Here is a 15274-nt window from a genome sequence, read left to right on the forward strand (position 1 = left end):
TTACTTTTTAAATATATAGAATTCTTTTTGTCGAGTAAAAAAAAAAGTGATGTAACGGATAGATCCGAACAACTTTTTTCTAGATGAATAAAAATTATTAACAATTATAAATAGGACCTTTTGATTTGGTCAATGAATGTGGTATTATAGTAGTTACTGGGTCAATGTCGCTTGGCCGGTTTGGACTAATCCATAATATAAGCTTAACCTTCATAGAGTATTCATGACAAGAATAAAAAGTTTATTCATGATGTATAATAAACCTCTTGGTAACTTTGGGTAAATTTTGTTTTAGCTTGGTCAGCATGACATTTGAATTTCATGATTTTGTTTTCTTCTAAATTTGCGTCGAGTTACAGCTGCGTGCGAATATAAGAAGGTCAACTTTAAAGTTATTTCAATGAGACTTTCTCTGTACGGATATTATATGTTTAAATTTTAGTTGGGAATTTTCTTTTAATATTTGAAAAAGAAAGGCCTGATTTTGTCTTTTATCTAAAAATAGAGGGTACTGAAAATTTAAGCACTGTGTTAATTTGAATAAGTATTTTATTCAAACATCGTGCCATTTAAACCGGAAGCATTCATTAATGTTATTAAAAATCCTTCTTTATTACAATACCGTTGGACAATGTTGCCGAATATTGAAAACTACACTTGGACCATTTAATTATATGTTATTGAATATCAAAATATAATATTATTAAAATTCATATATACGTCCAATAGCTGGGTGCCAGCTAAATTTGAAGGCACGACCAATTCTCTTGATTGTAATTTCAAACTCTTAAAACCTTGATGTTCATAAAATTTGGTTCACATCATATATTTTGATGAACCATAAAACCTCTTAATACAATTAAAGTCTCTGTATAAATCAATCAACAACGGAAGGGGTAAAGATTTTAACAGAGTAGTTTTGGCTTCATACAATGCACGGACTATAATATCAAAACAGCCCTATATATATTTCGTGAGCTGCATGAAGTCACAACTGCTCTGTTAAAGTATTTATCAGCCGCATTTTTCTTTTATTATGGAATATAGAAGGATATGAAGGGCACGTCAGACCTGACTAAAGTACCTAAATTATTTTACTAATACATCCCCTCTCTTTGACCGAAGCATCACAGACCAGTGGGACCACTTTTTAACTAAAAGAAAGGAAACCGTGCTCCAAGTTCATGAAGATTAATGTCAGGAGGTCAAAATGACAAGTTTGCCCTTTACTCGTTCCTTATTCCAGAGCTGCTCGTCCAAGCAAAACAAAACCAGAGAACAACTAAATCTAATTTTATACTTTCCAGTTTCGACCAAAAAAAAATTCTTAATTCCACCGTTTCACCAGCGCAGAGAAATTAACCCAAAAAAAACCAGGAAGATAGAGAGAGAAAGAACGAGTGAGCGGGAGAGAGAGATAGAGCGATCAATTTGAAGGGGAATTTGGTCGCAAATATCTCAATTTCAATATGTAAGTTTCTCTTACTACAGGATTTATATGCTACCGCAATAATTGAATCAATTGCATTTGATGTTTGTATCGAATTAGCCTAAAGCTGGGACTTAGATTTGCGTTTAGATTGGGCTATTTCGTAGGTTTTAGGTATCTTTTGTTGTTTTTAATGCGGTTGATTCAGAGACGAATATGAAATTTTATAATAGGGGTCAAACTATATTTGTTGATTATTTATTTGGAAATTCAGATTCTCATTACAAAATTCAGAATCATATACAAATTCGTAAATTTAATTAGCTAACATATATTCTTATTAGAAGTTTTCTATTAGAAAGTAAAAGTAGACTTATTTGATAATGTTCTTTTAATTGTTTTTTTTAATACATATCAAGTAATAGTTAGCATAATTGATGAAATAATTTGAATAAGTTTTTAGTAACATTTGCGTGGTAGCTGATGCTAAACACTTTCTTCCTTTCACACACTGCACATGCATAACTTATTTAGACACTCATTTTAAATGAAAATTTGTCCAATGTTTTTTTGAAGCAAAGCTCCTGATTTTACATGAAAATTTGTCCAGTGTTTTTTGGAGCAAAACTATTTTGTGTTGTATAACTCTAAAATATATTATATTGAGTTCAAACGAGATGAATTCAAACTGTTGAAATCGATCTATTTCACGAATAATACATGTACATGTAAAATTTTAAAAAATTCAAATTTGTATAGTATAAATTTAAGCAGTCAAAAAAGAAAAGAAAAACAATGAAACCCAATGCGAGCTAATATGTGTTAATGTGTTATTGGAAGCAAGGTTCTAAATAGCGTGCTATAGCGTTTTTATACTATAAAAACTATAGCGCTATAGCGGCGCTATTTGGGCATAACGATGTTTTTTTAATCAGTACGCTATGACGCGATAAACGCTATTTAAACCTTTGATTGGAAGGAATCACTAAAAAATTTAGCGAGGCTACAATACTATGCATAATGTGAATTCATATGCATAATGTATTATGAATTATTATTTTTATTTTTTAAGTTCAAACTGTATTTTTGAACTATTCAATATGATTTCTATGTAAAAACATACTTATACGTCAAATTTTACATATTTTTATACTTTTTATAGGTAGAAAATTATCTAATTTAAAAATTCTAGATTATTTAAAAATAATAATTTTTGTATCTATCTAATAAAAAAATTAGTAAAATTAAGATTAGTAAAATATTCTAAAAAATATAATATGTGTTCTATATGAAAACGTACTTATAAGTCAAATTTTACATATTTTTATATTTTTATAGGTAGAAAATTATCTAATTTAAAAATTCTAGATTATTCAAAAATAATAATTTTTTTATCTATCTATAAAAATAGTTTTTAGTAAAAGTGAGATTAGTAAAAATATAATATTTAGTATGTAAATATATTTTTATAAAAAAATATATTAAAGATCAATTATTTAAACTTTTTAAAAATGAAAGTATTAATTCACAGTTCGGAATTCGGACCAATTCGTGCTATTCACGGTGCTGTACTGCTGTAGCTTCATTTGATTAACAATAAGAGATCTTCGAAAATAAAATAGTGTAACTAAAAAAAAAGTAAAAAAAAAACAATAGCTGGCCAAACACACGCTTTTCCTCAGCAGCCTGTTTACAACAATCGGATCCCACCCGACAGACACATCTTCTTCCTGCTAATTCACGCTCCCCCAAATCTCACTTCCGATCATCCACCGCATCCAGCTTTTGAATCGGGAAAGCAAATCAAATCTGGAGAATTCGTCAGTGGGTTTGGAAAATCGGGTATTAATCGGATCCTGGACTTCAGATAGATAGATCCTCGAACAACGCACTACGGCTCCGTATGGTACAAGGTCCTAATCTCAAGTAAGGTATTATTTCACAAACAATTAGAATTGTGGGGAAATTTCCTCGCTCCATCTCTGGGTTGACCTGCTCAATTCGACCCCAAAATAAGATTTTGATCTGTGCTGTTAGTACAGGCTTATTGAAAAAAAATATCAAATGAAATAAAGTGAAAAAAGAAAAATATTTTCTGCTATTTGAGTCTACATTTTGCAAATCAATTTCATTTTTTTTTTTTTTTTGCTTTATGTTTGATCTTCGGCATTTGGGTTATGTCCATATTGTTAGAAGAATTTGGGGCTTTCCTCTTTTTTGTGCACGGTCTTTCCTCTTTTTTGTGCCTACAGCTTTCTTAAAGATTAAACTCAAGTATGTAAAGCTCATTTGGGAAAATAAAACTGCGCAATACAATCTATGTCATGTCTTGTATGCACTAAAAGAGGATTTTGACATGTTGATGAGCACTAAAAATCAATTTCTCTGTTGTCTTTTCATGTATTACTTACCAATCAAAATGAAGCCAAAATGTGGCAATATTGCACATGCAAATGAAGAATTTGATATACGCACATTTGACGGTGTTATTTTGTCACTCTAAATTGTAAGTTTACAAAATGGTAACATGTTGGAGGTATTTGAACCCTCCTGATATTGGAATCCTTTCCTTATAAGAAATGGCGACTTATGTGTATCACCCATCCATGGCAAAGTTAGAAATTTTCAATGAGATGATTTATGTCTATGCATTGTTTTTAAGCAACAAGCTCAGCATGCTGGTTTTTCAAAACACCAAATCCATGTCTAAATATTCCCAAGCCTATTATGAAGAGAATTGTGCTCCTCAGTCCTGATTCTGGGAAAGATCTGTTTAATGCTTCTTATTCTTTTTATTATCACTGTTATTTTTCATTATTTCCTATTATTGCCGCTATAGTTATTATTCCTGTTATTGTCACTCATTTTTTTTTTTAAGTTACTTTTTACTACAATGTTATTATAACTATCATAATAAAAAAAAATGTTAAATGGATTTTCATAGTTGTATAGGTTTAAAACCTGGAATATGGGCTGTGGGGATGGGTGCTTTTGGGCTATATAGCATTATGAAAGTGGAAAGCAATAGAAATGGAACTAGAAAAATCTCAAATGCAAATGAATTCAAGCGTATCTCTGTGAAATGTGGATTCCTATAACAATTTTAAAAAACAAGTATTTTTGTGTGTGTGTGTGTGTGTATGGTGGGGGGGGGGGGGGGGGGGGGGATTGTGTGAATTGCTTTTTAGAATTTAAAGGGCTAATAATAAGAAACTTCTAGTTTTCCCAGCACAGCTATGATTCCTTTTATCATCTTTTGTACCATTACGCAGCCATAAGTTTTAAATTATCTCATTATGCTGCAAGTCGGAGGTTTTGCTAGTGTTTAATTTAGAATTTGAATTTATCCTTTGTTTTTTAGATGCAAATTCTCTCGTACACTGCACTATATTTCCCCTTCTGTGCCTCTGAGGAACAGTATACGTAAACTGAGACTTCCTTGTCTGCTATGGATCCCCCAACTACTGCCCAAATCACTCCACATGAACATGTAATCGACTTGGGAAGTGTCTCAACCTCACAGCATTACAACACACCATCTACCAGTGACACAAACTCCAACCCTAGAAGTGGAACCACCACAACGTCCTACAACCGAAATAGGCGTAGCCCGCTCAACTCTGGTCTTTGGATTTCAATTGAGGTCGTAGTCAATGTTAGCCAAATAATTGCAGCTGTAATTGTACTTACTCTCTCTAGAAAGGAGAATCCGCAAGCACCACTCTTTGAGTGGATTATTGGCTATACAGTTGGCTGTTTTGCAACACTACCGCATCTATACTGGAGGTATCTTCATAGAAATGTGAATCAGAACACAGGGCAAGGGCAGGAACAGAGTGATACTGGTCAGGGGACTGTCAGAGAGACTGGTTCAGCGAATGGGGCCCGCTTGTCAGATTTAGAGATCAGCCGGGAAACAAGGAGGGAGCGACAGCTTAGTGTGGTGGCCTCTAACCCGAGGTTAGACTAAAACTTAGATATGTTATTTTATTTATTGTGGTTGTGATTATTTGTTTTTGGGATTTTTGCAATCACAGACCATTTTACGGTGATTTCAAAAAACATCGACCTTCATGTTTGCTACTAACCTGAACTGCTAAGGAGTTGTTCAATTAATTAAAAATAAATATATACTAATTGCAGCTGTTCTTATTATTACTACCTTATTGTAGTAGCTACGCAGTACACCCACCAAATCAAAACCTACTATATTGAGCACCTTGAAAGGCTTTGTTATTTAAGCTATTTGGTTTTTTGGAGAAAAATAGCCATGTTTGAAACAGGGACAATATGTTGTGGCAATTGCACCACATTAGTTTAACAATGTATTTTGCTTTTTTCCAATCTCATTCATTAAAACAATTTATGCTATTTGCAAATATCTTGAAAAATTGAGTGCAAGATGCAAATATTATAGACATTGTTTGTTATTCACCAGTTTCAAAAACTGTTGGGTGTGATTTATAAAAATAACCTTATTTTTTTCATCTCTAACTGTGTCTTTTGTTGGTTAACTTATTTTGAAGGATTAATTCCCTGTTTGACCACTTCAAGATGGCCTTGGACTGCTTCTTTGCTGTTTGGTTTGTTGTCGGAAATGTCTGGATTTTTGGTGCACATTCTTCCGCAGATCATTCCCCCAACTTGTACAGGTACTGATGTAAAGCAATATATATTAGGTCATAATGCTAGCTTTTATTGCTAAGAGTCTAAATTTAAGAAAGCAAAATAATCAGTTTTATTATTAAAACAATCGTTATATCTTATATAAAATATATTTCATTTTCTCAAAAAAAGAGTGTCAATCATTAACAAAACACATTTTCCGATGAAAATTGCATTTTAGTCTCAAAAAAAGGAGAAAGAAAAGGGGATATGGCGAAATTGGTAGAATCAGAAGAATAAGTTCTCTGCATACATATATAAATGAACAAACAACACTATTTTGTTTATGGAGTTGCAAAACCCCCTCGTCCATCTTATTTTTACATTAAATTGGATTGAAAATGATGCATCACGCCTCATCGCACTAGGATTTATGCAATTCCTAATGTCAGCTCACATTTGCCATGTCACTATGCATTGTGTCTATCTTCCATGTCAGTACACCTCATTGCCATGTCACAAACATATCATAATGCCAAGTCATAGTTGCAATACTATTTTGTTTGTGGTGACGGTACATTTTTTCATTCAAATTAATGGACAAGTGCATTTTTTTCTTATTTTTTAAATGCAATGAACTATTAGTGGAAATACAGGGGCTGTTTGTGCCTTCGCTAATTTGAAATGTGCATTTTTCACCATATATTGTGATGGAAAAACTTGGGTTAAATTAACCTTGATTGAGTTATGTTCGAACTTATTTTTAACATTTCAAGGATGCATTACCATATTGTACCAGTACCTAGGGTTCAGGCCTGCTATAAGTTGCACGAACTATTCAATGGATGCACTAAGAACACAACCATCATTTTATAGTTATTTAGAACTATTGTTAATTTTTAAGGAGCCCAATTTTTTAGAGCAAATGGCTGATTAAGTTTACAACAATGTGTAACAATTGTGTTCTGGGTGCATAGGAGGATTACTGAATTTTTACCAGTAAAATACTGTTATGTGTTGTTTTCTTAACCTATTACATTTTTATGTAGTGATATTATTGTTGACGTATTTGCTTATGTGCACAGGCATTTTTTGCAAATATTCCAAAAATGATAGGGTTAATTACAAAGCTGTAAAATGTGTGTGAGTTAAGGAAAAAAAAAAAATCTTCTTTGTGCTGTCATTAAATCCTCTCCTTGTAATCTGACATACAACACAATTATTTTTATTGGCCTCAGGTTATGTATAGTGTTCTTGACTTTCAGTTGCATTGGGTATGCAATGCCATTCATCCTGTGTGGTGTGATCTGCTGTTGCCTCCCGTGCATAATCTCTGTCATGGGTTTCAGGGAGGATGGGGCCCACACTCGTGGGGCCTCATCAGAGTCCATTAATGCCCTGCCCATTTACAAGTTTAAGACAAAAAAGCGGCATCGTGGCAGCAGCAGCGGCAGTGGTGTTGGCAGTGAGGCTGGTTTTGAAGGCGGGGTCCTCGCTCCAGGCACTGATAAGGAGCGTGTCATCTCTGCAGAGGATGCTGTGAGCATTTTTCTTTCTATACCTAATACTTTTAGAGCTTTCAAATACGTCATGTCTTTAACAACAAGAGAAAACAAGCGACCAGTAAACAAAGTCTAGCTAAGTTCACGAATAAAGAAAGCAAAAATGGTGCAACGATAGTATTTGAGGCTTATAGTTTCATAAATTTGTATTACTAGAAATTAGGTTAACCATTTATCGGTATTCTGCATATAAGATTGAATGTATCTGCACTCCATTTATTTGAATCAATTACACATACTATCCTACAGTTTTGTCATAATAAAAGATTGTTGTTCTCTATTATATAAAAAAAGAATGCCTTAATCGTGCCTCACATTCTTTATCTCCGTTTTCATAGTTCAAACAGTCGATCCAAATCCTCAATATGATCTCCATATTAAAATATGCATGGAGACCAAATTTTATATTTTTTTGGATAGGTACAAATCACTGTTTTTGGACGGTCCAGAAACAGTGATTTTGCAACTATCTAAAAAAAATAGTAAAAATTTTCCAAAACAAATATAAAGTTTGGTCTCCAAGAAAATTTAAAATGGAGATCATGTTGAGCGGTTAAGATCTACTATTTGGACTTTGAAAACAGAGATACCTAAATTATTTCTTGTTTGCTCGATTTGGATGAGGAAAATAATATAATAAATGAAGAGGCTGTTTTCATCATTTAATTCAACTTATACTCTTAACCACCAATGAATAGCTTGGATTGAAACCTGCAAAAAATAGCACCGCTACTGCTGATTACAAAATATCTGGTTCTAATGGTGTATTTTTTTTTAACAAAACCAACATTCTTTTGTGCAATTAAGGAAGAGTGATCTGACTTAATATTCATTACATACAGGTTTGTTGCATCTGTTTGGGAAAATATGCAAATAATGATGAACTACGGGAACTTCCATGTGTACATGTGTTTCACAAGGATTGTGTTGACAAGTGGCTCAAAATCAATGCCTTATGCCCCCTTTGCAAGGCCGAGGTTGGTAATACTAATTCCACCACCAACTCCATCTTGTAGGGAGAACATAAAGAAGATAAAAGGAATTCGGGAAGTATTCCATTTACCAATTACCATCCCACAACATTTTGTAGAAAAGGGGTTGGTAGATTTCTCTCTCCGAGCAGTTTTTCATTAAAGACCTTGCTCACTTGTAATATCTCATGTTCAGATAAAATTTCCAAATCTCTAGAAAGGAGAGAGTTTTCTCATGCACAGTGGCAAAATTTGCACGGAGTGAATTTAGTTCCCATCCCATGCACAATGGTGAAATTTGTTGAATTATGAATAGTGTAGGAGAGGTTAGCAGAAAGGGCTCATTGTTAAATTTTTCTTTGGTTTTTTTACACTCTTTTCCTTTTTGACCGTCTTTAGTGGTCAATGTGATAGTGTAATTTAGTAAAAATATTAGTAGATGAAAACTGGCGTGTAGTTACTGCAAAAGATCTTGCATGTAAGTGAGATTCAACTCTTTTGACTTGTTTTTTCTTTTTAATGGTTGGCTCCTGGATGCACATAAAATTTCTTGAAAGTTTCTTGCATCATTTCAAATGTGATTTCTTTTCATCTCTAAAAGCGTGATTTAATTGTTGAGTAACTAATGACACCCTAAATACCTTTTCGGCCTTATGCAGAGTTCTAAAGTACTTGATCTGTACCACAGCATAGTTTAAATAAATGAAGATATCTGGTCTATAAATGCAAAATTAATTCATCATCTTCAAATATACAAGCTATGATAACAGTAAAGCTTCATTGTTTAAATTTATGGCAATGTCGCTGCTGCTCCTCCATTTGCTACTTTCACTGTACTCTCTTGTTTTCTCGGCCTTCCTCTTGTCACAATCTGTCTTGTGAAGCCCATATCCATCTCAGCAAGAAATGACATTCCAGCATCCATCCAGTCATCATCCAGCACATTACCAGACCCTGCCTCCATCTCTCTGACATGATTGAGCAGCTTCCCCAATTGCCATTGCACATATTCAAACCTATCTTTAGTAACTGCTGATTCTTGTACCACTATTGAACTGAGAGATTTCAGAGCCTGAGACCGGTACTTGAACCCGCTACTCTTATGAAACAAATTACTTTCACACCGCCACCTAAGCAAGAGGTACTTGTCTGGCACGACAAAACAATTTTTTAATGACAAAACCCTAAGAGTATGCCTACACAACACACCAAGAAACTCAAACCCCTTGCACGTGCAACTGATTTCTTTACTGGATGGAATGCAAGTGACTATGTGGCCGCCGGTACCGGCCTTGAGGTGATGTTGAACCAGGTACGTCTCTGTGGCTGTCTCGTAAACTGCATATTGTGTAGAGAGAGATATCTCCTTTTGAAACATGGCAAAGGAATGTGGCGTGAAAATGGTTGAGGCGTGCTCTTCTAAAGGAAGGCATGTTTTCAGATTGGACTGGTTTTGATTTTGGTTTGTTTCTTCAGCCGCTTGGTTTTGAAAATCAACTGCTACCCCAACCTGTTAAGTAATATAACAATAAAAGTCAATGAAAACTTCAGTATCTACCATTATTGAGTAAAATTTATGATTGGTTTCCTTATCAAAGGACACATGATAATGGGGTCAACATGGACATGCTATCGGGGATCTTATTCATACTGGTCCAAGGGTATAAATGTATTAGGACATGAGTTGTATCTCACTTACCTGGTACCCGCAGGGGCGGAACTCGACTTTGAGTATGGGGGGCTAAGCAGATAAATATCATATTTTAAAAAAAAAAATTAATAAAAAAAAATCTATATAACACGAGATAGTATGACTCTTCCCTATTTGCTTTCATTCACCTTGAAATAAGAGTCTAAGGTCTTTATCTCGTCCTTCACATCAATTTAAATGTCACCTTCATGATTTTGATTTTTTCTCTTTTCAGAAAACCTTTCAATCACTTTCTTTTTTTTCTCTCCAATAATTTTCTTTTTTCCGGTAACAATGCCTTCTAAAATGGCTAAGGTGTCCTCTCCAAAATACTTGATGAAGGCAATACTGTAATAGGCACAGTTTCTTTCCTTTTTTTTTAGTTTTTTCTTTTTTTCTGTTTTACTATTGGACAAATTAGCAAATGAAGAAACATGTCATCTTACTTTCAAACCCTTTAATTTTTTGTATTATCATAGGGTGGCTAATACATATAAAATAAAAGTTTTAGTTGATTTTTATATACTTAATAAAAAAAATTTAGTTAATTTTTATACACTTAATAGGGGTTTAGAAGCTTACCTTCCGCCTCTGGGTACCCAATCTTTGGTACTAATATGGTTAAAGTATATATAAAAACCCTCTTAGTGCGGACACATAGAGGTAGGTGCATAATGGTGGCAAGTCCATACCAATCAGGATAAATAACTGCCAGTATTGGTCAATTTAGGCCGCTAGTGCATTTTTTTAGGCAACCATCCAAGCAAAATGATACAATGATACATCCTGATACTACTAATAAGATTTGTACCTGTTCAATAAAATCCTTCAGCTTCATTTGAGAACTGAGAAATCTTCTAAAAAATTCCCTGATTTTCAAAGTATGCTCACCACCCAACAAACCGCCAAAGAACCAATTTTTCAGATATGCCAAACCCCAAAAGAACCGGTTCAAAAACAACAATTCAATATGCCGATCCAGAATGAGCCCAAATTGTAGAACTATTCTCTCCCACTCCCTCTCAAACTCCTCAATTTGATCGAATTCATTTAGTTGACAAAATTCACATTTGAATTTTTCAAATTGTGGGCCCAGAGGTGCTGAAAACCAGCTTGGGACTTTCGAAATTATGTGATCGAATGAGTAGGCATGTTTTGTCTCTGGGAGCTCAGTTTGAATGATTGCTTTGAGATCCATGCTGAAATCAGTCAGGATTGTTTGTGGGTATTTTCCATCCATTATTTGAAGAAATGCCTACAAATTTCAAAACAACAGGGGAAAAGAGAAATAAATAAATAAATAAATATGCACAGAAGCAAATACATAAACTCTAGAGAAATTTGATAGATAGATTGGAAAAAACGTGCCGTGCCGTGACCAAAATGTCAAGGGGTGGTCACGGCATGCGAGTCACGCCGTGCCGTGTCCAAACATAACTGGTCACGTTTCTCACGTTTAGCTATTTTTTCATAATTTAAGTTAGTTTCTTCAAGATTTACCATTTGATTAAGACCTAACGATTCTAATTACACGTGACTCGCGTGATTACGTGCCGTGCCGTGCTGTGACCAAAATGTCAAGAGGTGGTCACGGCACGGAACAGTAACACGTGTCATGCCGTTCCGTGTCGTAACCGTGTTGTTCCGTGACGGAGCCAGCTCTGTCGTGCCATTTTTCCCACTCTATTGATAGACCATCCTTTATGTAACAGTACTCGTAATATGAGTGACCACCAGTCTAAAATTACAATCCTCGACACCAGTATAATGTGAGCTTGCATAGCATATGACCTATTTGGTACAAAATTAAAACAAAAGGCTGAGTGAAAGGTTATAACCTGAAGAGCCCATCTAAAAGACTCTAGCTTCTCGTTGAACAAAACCGCACAAGAAAAGAATATAATATTTCCATTGTTATCTACACCGAACCATGCGAGTATTGGCCTGTTGTAGGTGCACAGCCGGTGCCCTGTATCAAAAATAACCACATCACCAAATGCTTTATAGCCCCGAATCGACTCTACATATGACCAAGCAATGTGCTCCAACTGGTTGTTCGCAGTAACACTAACCTCATACCTAAAATCAGGATTTTTCTCTTTCATAGATTTACAATTCTTGAGCAGTTCAACTCCTTCCAGCTCAGGATTGACAGTTTCTGACGCATGCAAGAAGTTTTTTACGTCTCGTTCAGTAAAAGTCAATTGTCCCGTTTTGATCCCTTTTTCCATCTCAAGTGCTCTGATAATAAAACCCACATCGCACCCGCCTTTGGCAAGGGCTAGAATACGGTCTCGATCGGCTTGAGATATGTACCTGTGGTGGTACGGGGGATGGCAATGGTGAAAATTACTCTCCAATAATTCGTGATTATGAACATTACTATAATTAACAACTGCCCATTTTGATTTTTCTCCTGAGCTGCTTTTCTTGATCACCATTTGGGCCCCGCACCGACACCGTTCTGGTTTTTTTCTCCTAGGTCGTTTTGGCTCAGCTGGTTTTGCTGCTGACAGTGGGGCCCCTGCTCTGTGACAAACCAATTCTCGCTTATAAACCCCCATTGGGTGGTCTGGGTTCCCCTTCGACCTCTCCCGCCTCACCAAAAAACCATTACAACGTGCGAAATTGTTGTAGTATTCTAGAGCTTCTTCATCCGTTTCAAAATTTTGGCCAACATAGGGGGGCGAAACGGTAATTTGGTCAGAGGAGTTATTATTAGATGTAAGATTGGAATCAGTGAACTCATCATCTTCATCAACCTGGTACGGCTCAATGTAGCAATGATCAGTACTGCAGGGACATCTTTGTGTTAGGGTTCGGGTTGTGTTAGACTTGCTTGAAGAGGGAATACTTGCCATAAGGGTGTGTACTATTTACTTAATCCACCTATAGAAAGATAAATTAGAATCAAGTCCTTGCAATGCACAATCAAGCTCAAAAGCCAGTAGAATCAACTCATATTTTAAATTTAACTAGTTCAAGGGACCAAAATGCAAGAAGCTGAGATTGTAGACCGATCTATCCGACTAAAAATGGAAGAAAATACAAAACCTAAATTCAGTTGTGACTTGCGGGGGTCGGAGAGGCTACCTTCGATTGGTATTACAACTCCTCCGCGTTATAGTCTCTCTGGATGGTGGATTGGATGGTGCCATGATAGCTTGGGAGAGTGAAGGAAGAGATTTGGGAAGGTGAAAAGGAAGTGAAAAAGGGAAGCTTCTGCTTGGGAGAGCGGAGGGGAAGGAGCGATGGCAGTGTCGGTATTTTTGCGAAGTCAATGTAGCATGGGCCGGGCCGGGCTATATTGGGCCTAGATTATAGGAAATACTTATTTTTTATTTTTCGTTGTATAATTATAAGTACTAGGTGTTGTCAATGGCACTCTTTTATCCGTATTTGATAAGATGAATACGGATAAGATTCTTTTTATAAACTTACCGGGTACGGATAAAGATTTTTTTATATTATCTAAACGAGTAAGGTACGAGTAAAGCCTATTTCGTACTTGTTACTTGGTCGGATAGTTAAAAAAATATAGATATTTTTTATATTAATAAGCATTGAAAATAGTAATTTCATTAGTTTATTTGTGCTTAGCATGATCAGAATTTTTTTTCCAATAAAGTACTATACATGTGTGAAATAAATGTATATGTTTAATATTTTATTTAATAAATAAAAATATTATATTAGTATTACCCGTTTTTTATCCGTTATCGTTTCATTATCAAACAATCATAACAGGTAAAGGTAAGGTACATATAATATAATTTGTAGGGAATAAGAACAATTTGTAATAAATATAAATGTAAAAATGTTTTCATCTGATCTTTACTGCGTTGACACCCCTAGAAAAGAAAAGAAGGTTTTATTTATTATAGCGGCACTGAATTTGATAAAATTAATATTTAACAAAAAAATATTTTAGAGCAAAACATTTATTTTTTTATCTGAACAAATGCCTCATTAGGAAGGCATACTATACAGTTTTATTAAAATTAGCAAAATATATATACATGAAATTTGCAAGTTTTTTGAATCATAGAAGGGGGGCTTGGTCACCCCTGAGTCGCCTTTAAATCCACTCTTGGTTCAGATGGAGATGAGATCTTAAAGGATGTTTTTGTGTGTAAAATCACTATCATTATTTAGATTATGGTGAGAACTAGAAATTCATAATTTACTTCCATTTGAAAAGCCGCTCTTTACCTCAAAAATAAAGTTCTATTCTATATCGAGTACTGCAACTAAATAGAGATAATTTGTTGAATAAAAGGGTGGCAGTGAGATCAAAATTGACTATTTTGTACTCTGTTAAAATATACATATTACTCAAGGTTCTAAATAGCGTTTATCGCGTCATAGTGGGAAACCTACAAGAAAAACTATAGCGAATAATGTCGCTATAGCGAAAGCTATGTCACATAGCGCTTTTTATTTTTATAAAAATTATATTATATATTTGTACTAAATATCAACATTATCTAAGTCTCATAGAACAATAAATAATATCAAATTGATTAAAAATTTATAATATTCATATTGAACCAATACAAAGTCCAAATTGCGATTCAAAATATCCATAGTAATACTAATATCATAAACTATTGATCTTTTTCTATTCAAAATATATTCAGCATCATAACATAATCTATCTTTTTTCTTTTTAAATTTCAAAATAACCTAGACATCATGGCATAATTAACTATCTTAATCTATTCAAAATATTCAAACTACTATATAGTAAGTATCATTTTGTTACTTTAAGAAATATCTTAATATATTCAATCTAAGCTTTTATTTAAAGCCTATATAAATTGAAAAGAAAAAAAAAACTCATGTTGCATAGCTCGTTGTAGCTTTTTTATTATGATTTCGTTTGATGGATCTCTCATTAAATATTTAATAGTTTAACTTTAATATAAAGTTTAGTACGTCAATTGCAAAAAAAAAAATCACGGTTAAAATCCAATATGAGCCTTTATTTAAAACCCATATAAATTGAAAAGAAAAG

At 34.2% G+C, this 15274-nt stretch overlaps 2 protein-coding genes across 4 annotated transcripts; one reads left to right on the forward strand and one right to left on the reverse strand.

Annotated features, from left to right (window-relative positions):
- Positions 1 to 1273: 1273 nt before the first annotated feature.
- On the forward strand, positions 1274 to 9113 carry LOC144564052 (E3 ubiquitin-protein ligase At1g63170-like). 2 transcript variants are annotated; one of them, XM_078313552.1, is made up of 5 exons: positions 1274 to 1471; positions 4791 to 5389; positions 5956 to 6081; positions 7273 to 7573; positions 8439 to 9113. In XM_078313552.1, the coding sequence occupies exons 2-5, from the start codon at positions 4878 to 4880 to the stop codon at positions 8610 to 8612; spliced, it is 1113 nt and encodes a 370-aa protein (XP_078169678.1). In that variant the 5' UTR covers positions 1274 to 1471; positions 4791 to 4877; the 3' UTR covers positions 8613 to 9113. The 2 variants fall into 2 exon arrangements, with proteins under 2 accessions (XP_078169678.1, XP_078169679.1); XM_078313553.1 differs by lacking the exon at positions 1274 to 1471 and adding an exon at positions 3065 to 3360.
- Positions 9114 to 9280: 167 nt separating this feature from the next.
- On the reverse strand, positions 9281 to 13486 carry LOC144564051 (protein FAR1-RELATED SEQUENCE 11-like). 2 transcript variants are annotated; one of them, XM_078313550.1, is made up of 4 exons: positions 13312 to 13486; positions 12096 to 13146; positions 11069 to 11512; positions 9281 to 10077 (listed from the first exon to the last, which is right to left on the reverse strand). In XM_078313550.1, the coding sequence occupies exons 2-4, from the start codon at positions 13116 to 13118 to the stop codon at positions 9358 to 9360; spliced, it is 2187 nt and encodes a 728-aa protein (XP_078169676.1). In that variant the 5' UTR covers positions 13119 to 13146; positions 13312 to 13486; the 3' UTR covers positions 9281 to 9357. The 2 variants fall into 2 exon arrangements, with proteins under 2 accessions (XP_078169676.1, XP_078169677.1); XM_078313551.1 differs by having other exon boundaries at positions 13351 to 13471.
- Positions 13487 to 15274: the final 1788 nt, after the last annotated feature.

This window comes from Carex rostrata, chromosome 13 (genome assembly GCF_964058835.1).
Source record: "Carex rostrata chromosome 13, lpCarRost1.2, whole genome shotgun sequence".
NCBI classification, from domain to species: Eukaryota; Viridiplantae; Streptophyta; class Magnoliopsida; order Poales; family Cyperaceae; genus Carex; species Carex rostrata.